This window comes from Cryptotermes secundus, unplaced genomic scaffold, assembly GCF_002891405.2.
Source record: "Cryptotermes secundus unplaced genomic scaffold, Csec_1.0 scaffold18, whole genome shotgun sequence".
Classification (NCBI taxonomy): domain Eukaryota; kingdom Metazoa; phylum Arthropoda; class Insecta; order Blattodea; family Kalotermitidae; genus Cryptotermes; species Cryptotermes secundus.
In genome coordinates, this window is record NW_019735461.1 from 787,060 (window position 1) to 806,730 (window position 19,671).

General features: G+C 40.9%; 1 protein-coding gene across 1 annotated transcript in view; it reads right to left on the reverse strand.

Moving 5' to 3' along the window:
• The window catches only part of LOC111869267 (junctophilin-1), a 230,931-nt gene that overhangs the window by 43,464 nt on the left and 167,796 nt on the right, over positions 1-19,671 (reverse strand). Inside the window, exons 4-8 of the mRNA XM_023860661.2 lie at positions 18,456-18,623; positions 17,306-17,640; positions 14,138-14,256; positions 10,387-11,063; positions 3,792-4,301 (exon numbers count right to left, since the gene is read on the reverse strand). Coding sequence (XP_023716429.1) covers positions 3,792-4,301; positions 10,387-11,063; positions 14,138-14,256; positions 17,306-17,640; positions 18,456-18,623 — 1,809 coding nt within the window. The remainder of the gene's footprint in view (positions 1-3,791; positions 4,302-10,386; positions 11,064-14,137; positions 14,257-17,305; positions 17,641-18,455; positions 18,624-19,671) is intronic.

The window sequence follows — 19,671 nt, forward strand, 5'->3', positions numbered from 1 at the left end:
ATTTTCTGGGGCCCATTATAATTACATTAACCTTTGGCATGCGTTACCAAGTTGAGAGAAGAGAGGGTCATTGTCGGCACGTCACAGCGGAACAAGGGTCATCAGAAGGTCGTCCTAATTGCGACTTATGCACGACCAATCAGTAATATTGTTATGGGTAATTATTTTCTTAAACGAATATTGTCGCCACTTAAATTATGCTGTGTTCAAGACAAAAGTCTTTCAAAATATACTTCTGAAACTGCTGCACTCTATATCTCGATACAATAAAATCGCAAAGGTGATGGCTTAGACTAGGCATGCGCAAGCAGTGGCTGCAGGTAGTACTAATTTTTCCGGTAGCTGGATCCGTCACAAGTAGTCCCTCTGTCGTGAAGTGTGTCATTTCCAGGAGCTTCTTGAAGCCTGCATTTTGTATTTTTCCATTGTTAGATATTACAATTCGATTCCGGGAAAGGGAAGCGGAGCCCTTAGTATGTAACATGTTCGTTATATTGTCACGTGCATCCTGATAACGCAGCAGTAAATAATGGATTCCGGATTCGATAACTCGATTTATTGGATAATTTCACACGTCGTAACTACAATTCGTTATTACACCTTTACGACTGCTGTATCTATGACATACAAACACTTAAAACACTTTCAAGGTCACTACATCAGCTACTGAACTGCCTTGAACAACGTCATCCAGACGAATCCTCTCGAACAGTCTTCACTGTTTCTTACATAAGCTCGGCACGGACCACATAGAATACACTGCCTCTATTGTTGACGAAACTTGTTTACTACTCGTTGCCTAGCAATGGAAAGCCCTTTTCCTACTGTTGGCCAAGAATGTTTCTTCGTGTGAATATGTTTACATAGCTGTTCCCTAGCAAAGAATATACATGTTAATTGATCTTTGCTCTGTACGGGGAATTTCTTGCCAACCCTGGACTGGGAACAATAACTTATATCTTCAGTCAGTCGTAACGTCTGCATTGTTTATGGGTTTTGGTAATAGCATTTATGGCTACACGCACAGTAGTTCCTACGTAATTACGTAATTTCACGTGTGAAATAAAGTAGCTTCAATATCAATGAAATATACAGAATCAGAAGGAGCACATTTGCATGAAATATTTAGTGTTCACGCCTTCTTCGTGTGGGATCACTGCGTGTTGCATGTCAACACCTTCCGTACAGGTGACACCAAGTTTCGGAGCCATGTCTGTGGAACACTGACCTTCGGTAATTGCAGTATGGTTGGTAATGAAACTAATTTACAGGCAACAGGAATACTGACAAACAAACAAACAAATTAAATATCTAACGAGTTAATTCTATGGAGTCCTTCGAAATGTAACAATTGTTCAACTAATAAGAAGTTCACCGTCATTTACTGAATTAAAATTTTGTAACCATATTCATAAGAACCCACAACTGGTACCCATCCCAAGTCAGCCCTGTTCCCATAACACAAATTTTAATATTATCCTTCCATCACCGTTCTGCGTCAGATGAATCCAGTCTATATCCTAAACCTTCACTTCCTATTTCTTTAGAATTCATTTAAGTATTGTGCTTCCATGTAAGCCTATTCCAAGAGGCCTCTTTCCTTAAGCTTCTCCTGCCGAAGTCTGGTTTACACTTCTCATCTCTGTAACATATATCACATATCCGGCCCACCTCATTCACCTTGATTTGCGAAGGCCTATAATTGTTATTTTGCCTGTGGTTCTGTATGGGTGTGAAACTTGGTCTCTGATACTAAGGTAGGTGAAGTAGCAAGAGGTTGGAGACGCCGGTCACGGTAGCCGAGCGGTCTAAGGCATGCACTGTCTTCGCTCGCTCAGAAGCCGGGATCGTGGGTTCCAATCCACTCAGGGCATGGATGTTTGTGTGCGTTTTTCTGTGTTTGTCTACAGGTAGAGGTCTTGCGACGAGCTGATCACTCGCCCAAGGAGTCCTACCGTATGTGTAAGATCTAGTAAACCGAAGTGAAACGGAGAGTTTCATGGCGGTAGGCCTAGGGCCAAACTGGGGCTGTAGCGCCACAGGAAAAAAAAACAGGTTGGAGAAAACTACAAAATGAAGAGCTACATAACCTGTACCCTTCGCCAACTATAATTAGAATGATCAAGTCAATGAGGATGAAGCACAAATGGGGGTGAAGAGAGATGCATATAGGGTATTGGTGGGAAAACCAGAAGGAAAGAGACTACTGGGAAAACCAAGGCGTAGGTGGGTGGACATTATTAAAATGGTACTTAGGAGATAGGAAGGGATGGTATGGATAGGATTGATCTGGTTCAGGATAGGGACCAATGGAGAGCTCTTGTGAATAAAGCTTCGGGTTCCATAAATACTGGTAAGTTCGTGATTAACTGCACAATTGGCAGCTTCTCAAGAAGAGCTCGGCGCCATGAGTGAGTGAGTATAATTGTTATTAGGCGTATAATGATGCTTCTTGGAGACTGTGGGGAGGAAGAGGTCTCGGTGTATTTTATGATACTCTCCCAGTACTGCATTCAAGGACTACGTGAAGCCGGGGAATAGCAGACTAAGTATCCCCATTAGGTTACAGCAGTACAGGCCTCTCTGAATCATAGCATCAGACTGTTCACAAAAATCTCGATAAAAGGATGGAAAGTATAGCGCGCTCTCTGGTGCAATCCTACGGGACGCAGACTCTAATCAGTTATTAAAGGTGTAAACAACCAAAAAGAAGCAAGAGCATTGAGTGAGGATAATATGGAGGAGAAACGTGATGGTCCACCTTGTAAGCCACTCAAATCGAAACAAACAGAGACATCTATGTTTCGTGTCTAAGGGGTGGATATAACCACATCACGAGGCATTGGGAACGATGGAACAAGTGGAATACTTAGTTCGTAGTCAGCCGACATCGCAAGCTTCTTGTAGTGGGGTGAGACTGAGTCCACTTGGTACGTCGGCCACTATCTGGCCTATTGTACTAGACCCTGGATGATAGATGATGACTGTGGAGCAGTCGGTGGAATGAGAATGGGTAGGGGAAACCGAAGAACTCGGAGAAAACCTGACCTAGTGTCACTTTGTCTACCACAAATCCCACATGACATGACCTGGGCTCGAACCCGGGCCGCAGCGGTGGGAAGCCGGCGACTAACTGCTGATCTATGGCATGGTCTTCTGAACAGATTCCTTCACTAGCAACTACCAATTACACTATCAGTTTAAGCGTACCGATCCCTGGTGCCTGCTGTTCCGCTTTCAAAAACGAAGTAATCCCGTGAACCGTTTTAAGGGAACCCAGCCGTCAGGCGGCTGTTAGAAGTCCAGCATTTTGTCTCTATCCTCATTTGCGTTCACTCCATATATACTGTGGTGAACCTATATATGGGTGGGAATTAAAATAGGTATTTAGTATAATAATTGAGGAAATAGAGGCTCCTGTCTAGAAAACTGAGATTAACGGCTGCGGGGATCCGTTGCGCTGACCACGTGACACCCTCTATCCGCAAAAGTTTGCATTAACTTCGCCAACAAGCGGCGGGGGCTCGGTCGGTATAGTTCGCTTTCGGACTACAGGCTACGGAGTTTGTCTGTAGGATGAGGCCAGGGTTCATTTACGGGAAGGCGGGAAGGGGCAAAGATTTTACTCATCATTGTATTCTAATCGACTCTGGGAAACTCACAGCCTCCTATACAATAGGTGCAGAGGCCAAAGATGTCAAGTGTGAAACTGACCCCTCATCTCCATCTAGGGCATCTGACCTTTACGTTTTAGCACAGACATCGTGAATAAAGCATAAAGGTGCACTGACCTTCATCGCTTTACTTCCACCGCCGCCGCCGCCGCCGCCTCCTCCTCCGCCTCCACCGCCTCCTCCACCACCTCCGCCGCCACCAGAATTAATAAAGAGGGACTCTGTCCTCTTGGGCTGTCCCGGCGACGGGATTATGTCCTGCCCCAGTGTCCTGTTGCGCAGAACGACGTCTTCGAAGGGGCCCTGCTGAGGGCCCAGCGAGTTGGGAATGGTGTAGAGAGGCGCACCCACAACTGCCCCGTTGCCCGCGGACGGGGTGTTGCCTCGGGCAGCAGAAGGGCCCCGCCCTGTTCGGTCCACAGACGTCTCTCTGCCAGTGGGCGCAGCAGGGGGCGCAGCCTTATCCACGGAGGACTGTCGGGATCCCAAACCGCCCAGCCGTGAGGCTGCACGCTGGTAACGGTCCACGCTCGAGTCCCGGCTCGGCGGTCGCTTGTAATGGTCGAACCGGTCATTCAACGACTGCTGATAGCCGAACGCTGGCACTTCCTCAGGGGCCGCAGCAGGCTGAAGGAAACAGAAACCATTCCCCAGTGAAAGATACGTCCTCATTGTATAACGGATGCGTAAATTCATTAAGTTTTGGGGCAAGATATTAAGCAGTTACCCAAACTCTCAAGTATATGCATTCCCTGAGTTGCTGCGTATATGAGTACTATGGCAGAATTCGAAGAGGTATACTAATACGGAAATAACACTAGTCAGTGTTCCCATGTGGCTGCCACTCACAGTATCCTCTAAAACGACTTTGGAAATCTGTTTAAGAAGTTGTGGGAGCTGCCCACATTCAAGTAAAAGTTACAGTGACATCTCAGGTACAATTGCTTAGCAACAGCGAGTAAACAGTCCCAAGTCCAAATCCAAGTCACATTGCGACTGACGGTCAGTCAGTCAGTAAGTCTTGATGTCGAGCCTCATGACCAGATATTTATTATTGTTTGACAGTTACGGTCTAGATGTGTGGGGCGCCTTCTCTGACGAGAGGACGGGTCTGTCTATTACATATGCTGCTGTTCCTTGCCAGCGCAGTCTTCCTCCCGTCCGAGTCCCTTGGGACTTGCGGCCATATTTTACCGTCTCAGATTTGAGACTTCCCTTTTCGTCGCCTCCTACGACTCGCAGGGTCACGGTGGAGGTATTCGACCCCGCCTCCGCACGGACACTCACTCCGAGTAGACAGTCTACAACAATATGCGACTATGGGTAGCACTCACAGGGGATCGTGTGCTAGCCAATCGCAAGGTGGAAACCATTCGCTGCCTAGCAACGGCTGGTAAAAAGCTGGTGCTAGGCAAAGCCTGCAACAATACGGACAGTGACATGTTTACTATAAGTCGGACTCTAGGTTATATAAGAAGATACATTGAGTCTCTCGTCAGAGAAGGCGCCCCAAAAGGAACAGGACAGTAACTTTCATATAAGAAAAAAGAAAAAAATCTGGTCATGAGTCCCAGCCGGGGCTCGACACCAAGACAGACAGACTGATGGACCGTCAATCGCAATGTGACTTGGACTTGGAACTTTACAGTTCTACAGTTCCAGTTCAGTATTTTGTTCACGTCACCAATGTGGGATGTCGATGTATGAAGAGACAACCACTTGTTGAGCTAATCTATAATATTTATTATAGTTGCACAGTATACACAGACGAACTTGAGTTGAAGAAGAATAACAATAATAGTGAAATGTGTAACACCTTGAACGCTGTATTGAAACGCAACACTGAACTAGAACTGTAGAACTGTAAATGTCCACTGAATGTATCTTCTTATATAACCTAGGGTTACTCGCCGTTGCTAAGCAATGGTACCTGAGCTGTCACTGTAATGTTTGTTTGAATGTGGGAAGTTCCCACAAAGAGTTTAGAAACATATATATCATATTTAGTAGAAATACAAGGATGGGCCATAGGTCAGGTAGTCACTCGCCGGCTACTCGCTATAGAGGCCCAGGTTCAGTCCCATGACAGTCCATGAAGGACTTGTGTACAAAGTTTTTCTGGGACAAATATTTCTTCAAGTACTTCGGTTTTCCCCTGAAGATTATTATTTCCCCAACATTATGTTCCCTCATCCATCATCTGGAGATGGGACAGCAGGCTTTTTGTAGCCACTGTACCATTGCATTCAATGTTACCGCCCCCCCCCCAAAAAAAATTATACACCTATATATATAAGAACTGTCCCAATAGGTATACATGTCCAGCATCTTTTGAGAATCTAATTCTTCAAACATTTCTAAAAAAGTAGCAGGCCTGTTACTGAGTTATATACATGTGGTGAATGTTTCATTAGAGTAGCATGTAATTATATAATTATTTTAGTGAGTGAGATCTCAGTAACTTTTCTGCTTCAATTTATAGTCAAGTCATTTGTACTGATTTCACGTGACTATCAGCACAATGAACAAATTAAAAATTCTACTAAACTGTATTTAAATCTAATTTAACATACTTTTGGCAGTGACATTTTCATCACTACAGCTATAATATTTATAAAGCTATAGTGCTTATAAAGCCATTATTAAGTTCCTTGAATGAGGTAATGGCACTTTGTAACATGTAACAGAATCCCTCTTCTGTATGCTTCTGCTTCTTCAGAATCTAATAGCTACTCAACTGGTTAAGATGTTCACCTCCTTATACAGAACCCTATGGTTCATTACTAAGTTCCATAAGTTTGCAAGAGGTCCCTATACTGAGTCAAATGAATCAATTTTCCAGCTTCCATCCTATTACTTTAAGATCACTTTAATATAATCCAACATTTATGCCTAGACCTTCCAACTGGTCTCTTGCTTTCAGACTTTCCAGTCAAAACTTTGTTTGCATTTCTCATATCTCTATGTATCCCACTCATCCCAGCCCCTTGATTTGATATGCTGTTTTGAAAAAAGAAACGATTTTAGAACATTTATTGCGGTATAAACAATGCAAGAAAAGAATACGCTGCTGTTGACATATGTTAAACATGGGCTGGAATATAATCCTTTCGAGAAGGAAATAAAATGAAAGATACTGAATGAATGATCAGTAAGCACACCAAAGAATGTTAAAAGATTAAGTAAGGGAAGATACAAGAGAGGGAGAGAGAGAGAGAAGGAGAGCATGAGAAAAGAAAGGATGGACACAAATTTTCAGTACATCACTCAACATAGGGAATCAAGTGAATAACGTTCATATCTTTCTGAGATTCAGTTTGTTAAAATAAGAAATCACGTTCATGCAGTTTCATGAAAATCAAGCAATATGGTACCAAATAAATTATTTTTCATACTTTTTGAAAACAAACAACTTGGTGTCAAATTAAATGTCATCCATACAGAGTTTCATGAACATCAAATACAATTCTGTCTCAAATGAAATGACGCTATAGTTCACGTTCACAAACAACATAAATGACGTACTGTACCATACAGCCTCTTCCTTCAAGGTATAAGAGTAAATTTCTACCAGATTATATGTCATCATAAGCCAAAAGATACTACTTCTCATTATAACTGCTGTCAAAACATCAAATCACAGAACAAAGACCTGAGGTAGGTAATTAGGTACAAAAGAGGAGAAGCAACAAAGACTTGGAAAAAATTATATAACCAGGAACTTCCTCATGAATGCTACTCTTCAGTTAACATTCTGAATATGATTAAATGCAAGAAGTTCTGAGAAGAATTAATTGCCTACTTTTCTTTCATTGCATACTGAGTACCTGATATCATGCCAACTGTGTCCAACAGTTCTTTTCCTGCATGTGCATGCATTACCGTGAGAACGAGTTTATGGAGCTGGTGCCTAGCAACATTATGGGGGAACACAGAGACACCCAGAGAGCAAGTGAGTAGACATTTAACAAGCTCTTACCTAGCATCTTCAGGTGGATACATAGACAGACAACAATGGGATCTTATGAGCCATCACTTATATCTTAAAAATAAAAAAAGTACATGATTTATTTTATCCGTCTTCTAGTGCATACATTCATCTATCCCCTCTTCTCACTCACTACATGTTTCGGCACAAATGTGCCATCTTCAGGTGCTGATCCAATCCACGACAAACTAGTTCATTGAATGTATGCACTAGAAGACGGATAAAATAAATCATGGACTTAAATCAGTGCAACAGGACGCTAAAATATAACATTATAAAAAAAGTAGCCTAAAAACAGATGATATTGTTGGACCATATGACACAAATTAAGAATGTAAAATGGTAAAGGTCAACTGAAAAATCCAATGACCTCATTGGAAATCGAACCCGTGACCTTCCAGCTTGTATCATAGCGTCTCAACCAACTACACTACCATGTGCCCACATTGAGAACACAGAAGTATACAGGTATGTTACCACTACCAGCCTGTGAGCTTGAACCTTGCTGTGCTTTTGTGTCACACAGTCTAATACTACCTTACAAGAAACATCCTATTAAATGGCGCACAGCTACTATCAATGATTACTCTGAAAATTCTGCATCAGAGTCCATCTTAGTGTCACTGTCGCTATCTCATCCTAGTCAAATTTTTGCCTTGTCAGTCAATAATGCTCTCACATTCAATATATTCATTTTCAATTCTTGCTTTCCACACAGAGGTTTCCAGTACCTCCCAGACATTTAAGCAATTTCTCTTCCATAACTCCATATCATCACTCAAAGGTGATTTGAAACATACCCCTTTACTACACACAAATACATATATTCTCCGTGGGATTTAAATTGGGAAGATATGGTGGAAGCCACAGGGCTCTATGTGTCCATGAATTTGCAGAAGCTGATTGAAAATGTGTTTTGTTTTATGGTTTAGCATGTTTCATTAGTTAACACAACTATGGCTTAGCATAAAGTTCAGAAAGAGAAATTTCTCTTCCTTAACCAGTTCACCATACGAGTATCTATCTTTCTTGAAGTTTCTGTAGGTGCTTTGTCTCCTTCCACATTATGGTAGCATGTGATTCAACAATTATAATAGAATTAACAGAAAAATATAGAATCAATTTTCCTTTCACCCATTTGAGATAATTTTCTCTGTCCATGATATAAACATTCGGGGTATGTGTGGAAGGATAAGAACAACTAAAATTTTATAAGGTAGTGGCAGTTCCTACATTGCCTTATACAAGTAGAACGAGACAAACTATTGATCAGACAAAAGGAAAACAGAATCAGCTGAAATGAGGTTTCTACATGTATATCCAGCAGCTGGTTACACACTCCTAGATCAAAAGCGAAGTATAGGCATATGTTCAGAATTAAAATATTAATTTAACTGAGATAATAGGAAGAAAAGAAAAAAAAATTGGCCCAAATATATTTTAAGAATATAAAGAAACAGACTACAGATGATATTACTAAATTATAAACCCAGAGGACCCTGAAGTATTGGACAACCCACAGCTAGATGTGAGGACATATTCTCTTGAAGCCGGACACAAGCCAATGGTCTACTTCCTTGAGGAAGGTTGAGGAGGGGAAGTAAGATGAGGAGGTTTACTCCTTCTAGTTGAATTGACCATAACCTCTTAGGTTTGGTAGTAGAAAATCAGTTTTTGACCCCTACTGAACCAAAGCCAAGCTCAGAGATCTATGCAAACTGAGAACTTTTTAGAAAATTTCGGCAGAAGAAACAGTTTGTTGAGATTTAGAGAAGTCGGATGAATAATATTAAAATTTATCTTACAAATATATGGTATGAAGGTGTGAACTGTGCTGAATTGAGTCACAGTAGAGTCCAATGTAAGAGTAATGAGAACATTATAAGTGATAAGGTTCCACAAAGTGTGGGAATTTGTTGACTGCCAGAATAACATGCAGCAGTTCAAGGACCACTGTAGTTATGTGGTCAACTTTAGTTCACAAAAATATCTCGAGTGGATACAAATATTATTAAAGCAACAGGTATAGCAAGTGGGCAGTCTAGTTCAAAACGATCTGTGATTATAAACATGGAGTCCCAAAATTCTCAGTGTCACTCATGAGAACTGGAAGTGATCGCTGTCCTAATGGCACTGAAACACTTAACATATATTAGTGCAGTCACTCAGTCGGTATAGTTCGCTTGCAGACTACAGGCAATGGAATTTGTTTTTACTTGTTTTTACTGATCTTCTCTTTGTCTGTTCTTATATTGCAAGAAACATCATGTGAACTACATTTACAAAGATTGTGGCTGATGGTAAATACAAGACCATCTTTGTCCGTACCCACTCATTGTGCTATTGTATGCATTTACAAACTAACTTCATGGCACTATTTCCTGAAAATCTGATGGTTAGGTCTGTCAGTACTTGAGCATTTCCTTTCTAGAATGAAAAGTGAACATTTGTGGACCTTATACTGTGACAGTCGCATCTAGTTCCTACTCTCACATAATCTTTTCCTAATATCATATATATACTCTAATATTAATTCCATTTAAAATTATCCTGCCTCCAAAGTGGTGTATAATAATGAGATATTCAAACCAAAAAGTTGTATGCATTTTTCATACTCCCCATGTATACTAAACATTGCATATGCCTCATTTCTTTTTATTTAATGTTATAGTAATATTAAGTGAAGTTTACAGATTATGAAGCTTGTAAGTTACCAAAACAAACCTTAATTCTTGAGTTGCGCCGCAGTGAGACGTTGGACCCTCCTGTAGGTGCAGAAACCCCAAAAGATGTGATATTTGGGTTGTTAACAGAGGGATTCAGCATGGGACCCTCTTCGTTCTGGGAAGGCAACTGTGGTGGCTTGGAGGGGGCAGCAGGCACTGCATTGGGGACACGGTTTGGCACCTGGTCAACCTTATTCATGTATGCTTTGCCCATGTTCAAGTCCGTAGTCACTACACTAGACATATGCACAGACTTGACAGATTGCGTGTACTGGGGTTGCTGGTTCAGTTGGTTTTGTTGATAGCTTTGCTGGCTCTGTTGGTGAGGCTGCTGGTTCTGTTGGTGGGGCTGTTGATTCTGTTGGTAGGGCTGTTGGTTCTGTTGGTAGGGCTGCTGATTCTGCTGGTTCTGCTGATAGAGCTGCTGGTTCTGCTGGTAGGACTGCTGATTCTGCTGGTAGGGCTGTTGGTTCTGCTGGTAGGGCTGCTGATTCTGTTGATAGGGCTGTTGTTTTTGTTGATAAGACTGCTGAGTTGATTGTTGGATTTTCTGCTGCTGTTGTTGCTGTATGACCGACTGGTCATTGGTTTTCTGAAGAATCGACTTTGCAGGCATTGCATCTTCTGGTGGTGGTCGGTACTTGATATGTTCTCTGGCCCGAAATTTGTCCAACCCTGAAATCATAAGCAAGCTGAATGAAAATGAGCTCCTCCACATTCTGCACTCTGTCAACTGAATTCATGGTAACAAAGCTCGAAGTTAAACACAGTGGTGTCAACCTCTCTTATTAAAGGCAGGATCACTTCATTACCAACCCTTTCCAAGCAGGTTTATTAACCATTCAAAATGGATGTTACTTAAGAAGAGTATTATCACTGGGGCTGAGAATCTGTGTCATGTGTTAGAAGTCCGCTGATTTTTCGCAAGAACTGATCGCCCCATGTTCAGGGCCAAAGAATAAGTCAAGTAAGAAACTGGGGAGCACTGCTTGCTGCCTGCTTATTGGTGGTTAATTGTTTGGCTTACTCTTTGACTCTGATGATGGAGGCGATATGTTACTCTGAATGTTAGTGGACTTCTACAGAATTACACAGTGTTCCAACTTGTTCTTACTTGTGGGCATGGAGTTGTATATCTCTCCAATTATCTAATTTTTCAGAATACTCTCAGTAACCAGGCATTGGTTCTACGAGAATTGTTCAAGAATTCTAGGATTGTTCTTTGTGAAGGAGTAGAATCCGTTAAAATAATCCCCACTGGCATGGAGGCAGGCATCCAATTCACACACCAGCTGAGGGATGCCATCGACAAAGAAATTGCCTGTACTACTGTACCAACTATGAAAACTTTTTTAGACCCAAATCTACGGACTTTTAGCGCCATCTTAAATGGGCCTAATATTGCCGAAGGCGTGAACGCCTTTCTTTTGAACAAACTTCATACTTATTGGCTGCATTAGCAAAATTATTTTCTGAGTGGCAATATTTAGTGCTTGGTGGAACCCAAAATTCAGCATTTGATACTTTGTTCATTTTCTTTCAATATACTTGTATTCGAATGTTTCTCAGGCGCTTTTAATAAAATCGCAACAATAGCATTGTTAATATGCGGCAAAAAGGATTTTACAAGTGTTACTAAATTGACATTTACAATGTGGATTTCCTGTGACTAAAACTTAGTCAGAGCAACGATGGATATTTTATGATAGTACACACTGTTCATGTTTTTATGAGATTTCTCCAAATAGTGCAGATTTTCGGCCTGATATGAAAAGTTCATATGGGGCCCTACATGAATTTTTTTCTCACCTTATGAAATATCTCATTCTTCAGCATACAGCATAATAATTGATCTAATTTACAGATCTACTGGACAAAAACGAATACCAAATTCCCATAGGTTTAAAGGAACAGAATGAAATAAACGTTACAGTGGCAAGACTGTCTGTAATGAACCCCTTAGTTGCTGAAATAAGATCGTCCGCAGTAAAATTATTCTTCCTATTTTCTGCATAGAAAGGCTGATAAAGTAAACAATATTCTTCATGTATTTCGATAATTTATGTATTCTACCGAACAGTTGACAACCCACGTTATGACACAGCCGGTTGCACACCACAGTACAAAAAGCCGTCGCAAACGATCATGAGTGAGTTAATCCATCTCCGATCCTCAAGACAGATTTCCTTGAGATTCATATTAATTCGTGCTGCCACTTCCTACTCTTTTATTTCAAATCCCTGCCTTCCAGTGACTCTGTCAGAAGCCAAGAAGTATACGTTTCACTTTTCCCCTATCTGAACCATTTTCACCCCCTCACAACTTCCTCGATTCTATTTCCCACAAAACAGTACGTATCACGAAGGTCCTCGTTGCGTAATATTCTCTATACAGCAGTTGACGTTCTTCCCTCACCACCACAGCAAGCCATACCACTCCACACTTTACAAAACAAACGAAATATTGTGTGTTCACATGTAGGCTATAATTTGTAGCAGCCAAAGTACCCATCCTTTCTCAACGTTTGTCTAAAATGAACTGTACAGAAGTAATGACTAGTGATTTATCACAACACTCATCTTCAATAAACTCTCGTTTCATGCTTGTAACTTCGTAAACAGGAACGGAGAGTAAGATGTTATACAGAGCCTACCAAAAAGAATGCCGCCATATCAGGAATCTGTAGCTTAGGAACGAAAACAGGTATGAAGAGGTATGAAAACGGTATTTTATTCGTCAATTGAAACAGTTTCTTACATCAAGTGAAAAAAGTTTTTAGGTGCGAAATACATCACAATGAGTACCATCTCGGCCTCTGCACACACCGCTGATGGAAAAAGAAATCACGCATATGTCCTACACATCTGCGGGGCGGAACTACAAAGCGAACACTGCTGCCTCGCTGATTTACAGTGGACATGTCTTAGGCATTCCCACAACTGACTGACTGAATCGCGGCACTCACAGATAGTAACAGATTTTCTACATGCACAATGAGAGACAAAAATATGGTGCCAATATGCTTGACTCTTCTGAATTTTACACCACAATTAGAGTGACCCACAGAAGACTCTATACGACGTTATAGATATGGATCAACATCAATTCCTTGACCTCATCCAGGACAGAGAAGTAACTGTGGAAAACGGGAAGACCTTGAACCAATATGCCGGAGACCGTTGCATCGGAAAACGCGAAATGGGAACCATTGGATACGGTGTCCCCTAGTCGGTACGACAAGCAGTTACGAAACCGAGTGCGTTCGTGAACAGACAGAGAAGTGGGAGATCAGTGAAGACCGGAGCGGAGAAGAGACCAGAGAGAAGACCGGAGCTGTGGTCAGATCAGAGACGATGGGCTAGCCAGTTGGCATCGTCTGGAAGAAATTATGTCAGTGACTGTAGTGACTGTAAATGTAATTGTAAAAGAGTTGTCTAATACAACAGCTTCGTCTAAGCCGGAATCCAATACTTACGAGTATTTGTCAACGAACCCAGGACACGTGACAATATAAATGAACACATAATAACAATAGTAATACTATATGGATACATACGGACTTACAGATGTACATGTGGACAACGCTCTGAAATTGAAGTTCTAAGCGACTATTCTGTCCCTCTCGTGAAAGGGCAGTTCTTGTAGTTGAACGTTGGCAGAAACGTCTCCAACGTATCTCCGACATCAGAATTAACTTATATTTTACATCCGAGATTTGAAATGGGTTACATCTAGATCAGAGGCATTACCTGGCTGTTGGAAGTCGGGAGCGAACTGCTTAGCCGTGGTCCTCGCAATATCCGAGTCCTCATGCGCGTGGTCCGCTGCCATGTCTGCCAGCTCCGCCTTGCCTCGAGCCGTCGCCGTCCTGCAAAACGATCAGAGAAACTCAGTGCCTATGTCTGCCTATTAAACAGTGGAATATTCGTATACCCTCCCACTATACATATATTCCAGTTTCTAAAGGAATGCACTATTTCGAGGCACGCATGAAGGGCTCTACATTCTTATCTCACGAAATTAAATTATATTCCAAAAAAAAAAAAATGTTATTTTTTTTAGGAATGATTTATTATAAATATCTTCCTTTTCGATATAATGGTCGCTCAAGCTAACATCTTCCTACATCTAAGTGTCAACTACAAAGAAAGGAAAAACATATGTGAAACAATTAGTCGCAAACAACTTCGAAAGGCTAATAAAGCAAGCCGCAATAAAAGATGGACATACATCACAAAGAAAAGTAGGTCTAGATGAGAGAAACCTTATCCGTAACGTCAACATGAAAGTCCATCGTAATCAACTAATCGTAACAAGAGCAGATAAAGGAAAATACATTAATTATAATTTACAAAATAGACTATTACCACAAAAATAATTTTATTCTACACAACAATTTCGAAAAATTACAAAGAGATATTACCGAGACACACCAAATAAACACAAGAATGAAGATATATACGCAGTAAACATAAACACGGAATACTAGAGCTTCACGAAAATAAAAATTCAGTTCGACCCATAATTAGCCGGAAGAATTCTCCAGAACAAACTGGGCAAAACGCGTAGGGGAACTTCTTAAAAAAAATAAATAAGCTACCGAACGTTAAACTTCTCTTGATATAGCGAAATAGCTACAACGAATATCCATAAGAAACACCGAACTATGCTCATTCGATATAACTGATAACTAAGATAATCATTATAGAGTGTCTGCATAAAAAACACGAGTTAATGACACTAATTAAACAGTTACAGAACAAAACTATTTCAATTTTAACGAACAATATCATACAAAAGTGGCATAGCAACGGATGCATCCATTTCAGCCATTCTAGAAGACAACAGATCTGGTCATACAGAATAATTTATATCATTCATACGAACACAAAAAATCTGCGATAACTATTTAATTCAAAGCACCAACACGTTTCCTATAAAAACAACAAAGAATTATAAAACATAAAAAACACTAATTATTAACCTACCACAGTATTACGAGCATAGGATTTACAAAACAGAAAAAAAAATAAGGGAGGGGGGCTACATTCACACATATGAGGAAACACACAAGAAATATAAAACTATTTAACAACACAAACATATAGATTGCATACAGAACCACAAACACAACAAAATATATGAAACAAAATAGTAGAGAACAAGATATATTTAATAAAAGTAGAATCTGCCATCTGAAATATGCAAGTTGCCCGACGGGAAGAACTTTCAAACCCCAACAGAGAAAACACATCCACACAACATATTAAAGAAAAGCAGTGGCATGCACACAGAGAACCTGCACGAAATAACACGCGACTTGTGCTGAAAGCATGAGGTAGCCGCTGCAGCACATACAGGTATAAGCATAGAGTAGGTATCTCTGTGATTTTCGTTTTTAAATCTAAATTTAAAGTTTTAATATTAAAGCAAAATGAGAATTTAAAATTTTAAACCAATCGACGTGTGAATATTCATAAAACACAATTGACAAAATCGACAAGGGGAGTTTTTGAATATCGGGTGCCGATTGACGACAGAAAATGAACAATTGGAAATTTGGAATTTAAATGTTAATATTGAGTGCAGTGTGACAGGTACGTGAAGTGAAATACACCTGATGATGGCCGATTACGGCCGAAACATGTAGTGTGAAAGAAGGGGGACAAGAACTACAATAAAGTGTTACATTTACAATGGAGTTTGTATTTTACATACAGAAACATCCATACAATCAGAATCAGCAGACAAAACTCTAAGTATGCCCAATATATGCTGAATGCGTGCTGCATATACGGAACAGTGTCGTGACGGCAGAAATTCTGAATAGCAGACCCAGGGAAAGACATCCATTCATGGGCCGGAAGTCACGAGTCACGAGTCTCGAGTCTGAAGTCGACGGTCGAAGTCGGAGGTCGGAGGTCGGAAGTCGGAGGTCTAAGTCGTTGTTTAACATTCCGCAGTCTTAAGTTGCATTGTTATACGCCGCTACCAAACAACGACTAATGAAAATAAAGACGATTTAGTGTTTGCAGTAGTGATCTGTATAGTGTGTACGATATGAAAATGTTATAATTATTCGTAGTTACGAGTTATAAAAGTTCGAGAAATCCACTTATCAATCCAAATCACGTGTCCAGTCATTAACACGTGACAATACCATGTAAATACTCAACAGAGCAGAAAAGGGCTTTTACATGGATACATTGGAGAAATTTCACACATAAAATATCAGTGAGCAGACAATACACACATGAATGATGCCTATAGAGACACAAGGAACCCTACTTACGATCAGGTATTAATAATCACAAAACCAGATGGCAGTACACATCCGCATATATTTATATGCACCAACACAGCCTACACAGCACCACGTAATAACAAACAAACATTACATAAAATTATAGTTCAAGACATTAAGAAACTACAAGACAACATATACCACATTTACCCCGCTGATCACCTAGAAATAAGGTAGAAAAATGTAGTCGATAATAATAAGACAATATCAATTAAAGAAGATGCTAAGAACAAAGATCCAAAAGGTGCTTGGCAGAACATGATTCAGGTGGCCAGAATAGGCTTAATATTACGCTGAGGCAGATGGACTTAACATATAACAATCGAAAGGAATTAGTCGAGATAGCTCAGTCGGTAATGTGACTAGCTACGAAAGGCCAGTGTTAGAATCATGGCAGAGATAATGATTTTTCTGTTCGATATAAAATTGTCTCTGAAAGCCATCTATCATATCCGTTGTGAACTGGGGGCTCTTTCCTCAGAGACAAAACGGCCAGAAGTCTCTTCCAAGAAGTGACGAGGTCTGGGATGAAAGTAACTTCGCATCTACCCCGGGAGTATAGCCGAGAAGCATAGTATTCAGGGACAGAAAGCTAAATGCGCCGTTTGCTCACCTCGAGATGGCGATGTCCGCCTTTTGCAGGGCGATTTTTGACGCCCTCTGTGCTGCGTTAACAGCCGCGTCTATCCTCTCACGGAACTTTGCGGAGCGGATGAGGAACAGATGCTTCTTCTTCTGGGAAGTGATGAGGACATTGTTCTTGTACTTGCCCTCTTCTTTGGAGCCGTCTCTGAAGGTAGTGACACCGTAGCCGTACTTCTTGTTTGCGAACCACTCGCCCTCGTACCGCAGTCCGTCCGAACGCTCGCTGATGCCGAACCCTGAGCGCTTGTCGTTCTTCCATTCGCCCATGTACGTCTCCGTTACGCTCTCGTCCATCTGTTCGTCCTGAGGACACAGAGTAATCAGTGTGGTTTCCTCTTATCTCTGCTTTTCTACCTACTTACAGCCATTCCTGCCCAAATTTGGCGTAGGCCTAAACATAGTTCGACGTAATTTTTGTTTCTGTGAAATATATTCATCCAAGGAATTTTCCTTTGAAGAGATCTATTTGGTTCTAGAATAAATCGAAATCATAACCGATAACAAGTAAAGGCAAAGCTATCCCTGTAACAGGCCGCGGAGGCCCACAAGGTTGTGAGACGTCAAGGCTCCCATATTTTCTACACAATCGGCTCACAGATGGCGGCGACGTCGTCAGTCCTACGCGCCGGCCGCCCTTTACCACCAGGAAGATTCCTGGTACTCATTTCTGTTACAGTCCGAGTCGACCTCAGGGCCATAGTGCAAATGGAAGGATTAGGTCAATTGAAAAAAATCCAATGACCTCATCAGGAATCGAACCCGCGACCTTCCGACCTGTAACATAGTGCTTGAACCAACTACGCTACCACATGACCCAATCAGAACTGGTAAGATATCCAAAACAACAAATAAAGCATTCGAAAATACGTTCGTTCCGATCTCAGCAGAATTTCCTCTTCTGTTACATATAAAATACTATGATAATTACGAAGAGTTCTGTATTCTAGGATACACCGCCGTGTAGTCCGCTGAGGGTCAAAGGATAGGTTCCTCCAAAATTTAGGTTGACTTTCAGTGGATTACATGCCGTTATACCTCAGATAGTAGAACTCTCTCATAACCGTCGTTGTGAGAGTCTCAAATCCTACATGTCCCTTCGATAAAATCGTGTTCTTTACCTCGACGACGAAGCTGGCATTGGAGTCTGTGTGCACGGAGGCATTGGTCATCCCAGACTGCGAAGATTCTGTGCTGATCCAGGAGGCATTGGAGCTGGTGCTCCGAATGCTGGCAGAGTTGCCCCCCCGCTTATCCAGATCACCCGTGCTTCGCTGCTTTCGCATCCTCTGCATTAAAACCAACAATCACTAACACCTTCCATTAATGTAATCTACATTTGTAGATTTTTTATAATGTGGTTGATAAATCGGCATTTATACAGATTAGCTCTCATTGTTAGGACAGTCAAATGAAGCAGATTCTTTTAAGTAAGACATGTAGTTTGTAAACTCCTTTACTGGCCTATCCTAACAATTGTAGCGGCATTGTTCCAACCAGAAAGTTCTTCTTTTATAACCTCATTCATTCTGTAATTAAATTAATACTCATAGATTAACACATTTTTCTGAACACTTCGCTTTAAAATATTTTTAGGAGGTCATGTTTCACAATCACAAAACAACATAACTAAAATTTAGTTCTTATTTTTCAAATATATTCGATCTAGAGTAACCTCACTTCACTGTCCTGAAAATAAGACTTGACGTATTGATCACCAGGTTCCTCATAACACAACACCTTCCGACCCACGTATTTTTCTTGAAATTACATTTCAGATGCAGTGAGAGATGGCTCACTGAGCTGATGGCCTACAACTGTACTGCCTGGGTTCCATTCCGTACATGGACGAAGGATTATTTCTGTTCACGACATTGAGAGAGGATATCAGACATTTATTTCTAGGAGAGTCGAGCCCAGTAATGGGCTGCGTACATTTTCAAATTACTGATAGCACTTTCGTTGAGTGACCTGCTATATAGTTAAACCCTACCAAATAGGCCTGCATGAAGATCAAGTTGTAGTGATGGGAAGTCAGCTAAAACTTCAAGAAAGGCCATCATATTTGAGCGGAGATTAAACGTTATTCGTCGATTTGTAGCTGATGATGATTAGACGAACGTGGTGACAATTTTTTTTTCCCATCGTATGTAACAGTTCTGAATAGTAGTGTTAAAGTCAAATGCAATGATCCTTGAATTATTTCAAGGTTAACTCATACAAGAAATCACACACGGAGAATGGGGAGAGGATGGTAGGAATATGAGTAGAAGAGAACCAGCAAAACTTGTTTCCAATTTATACAGTAACATCGATGAAGGAAAACACACACACACA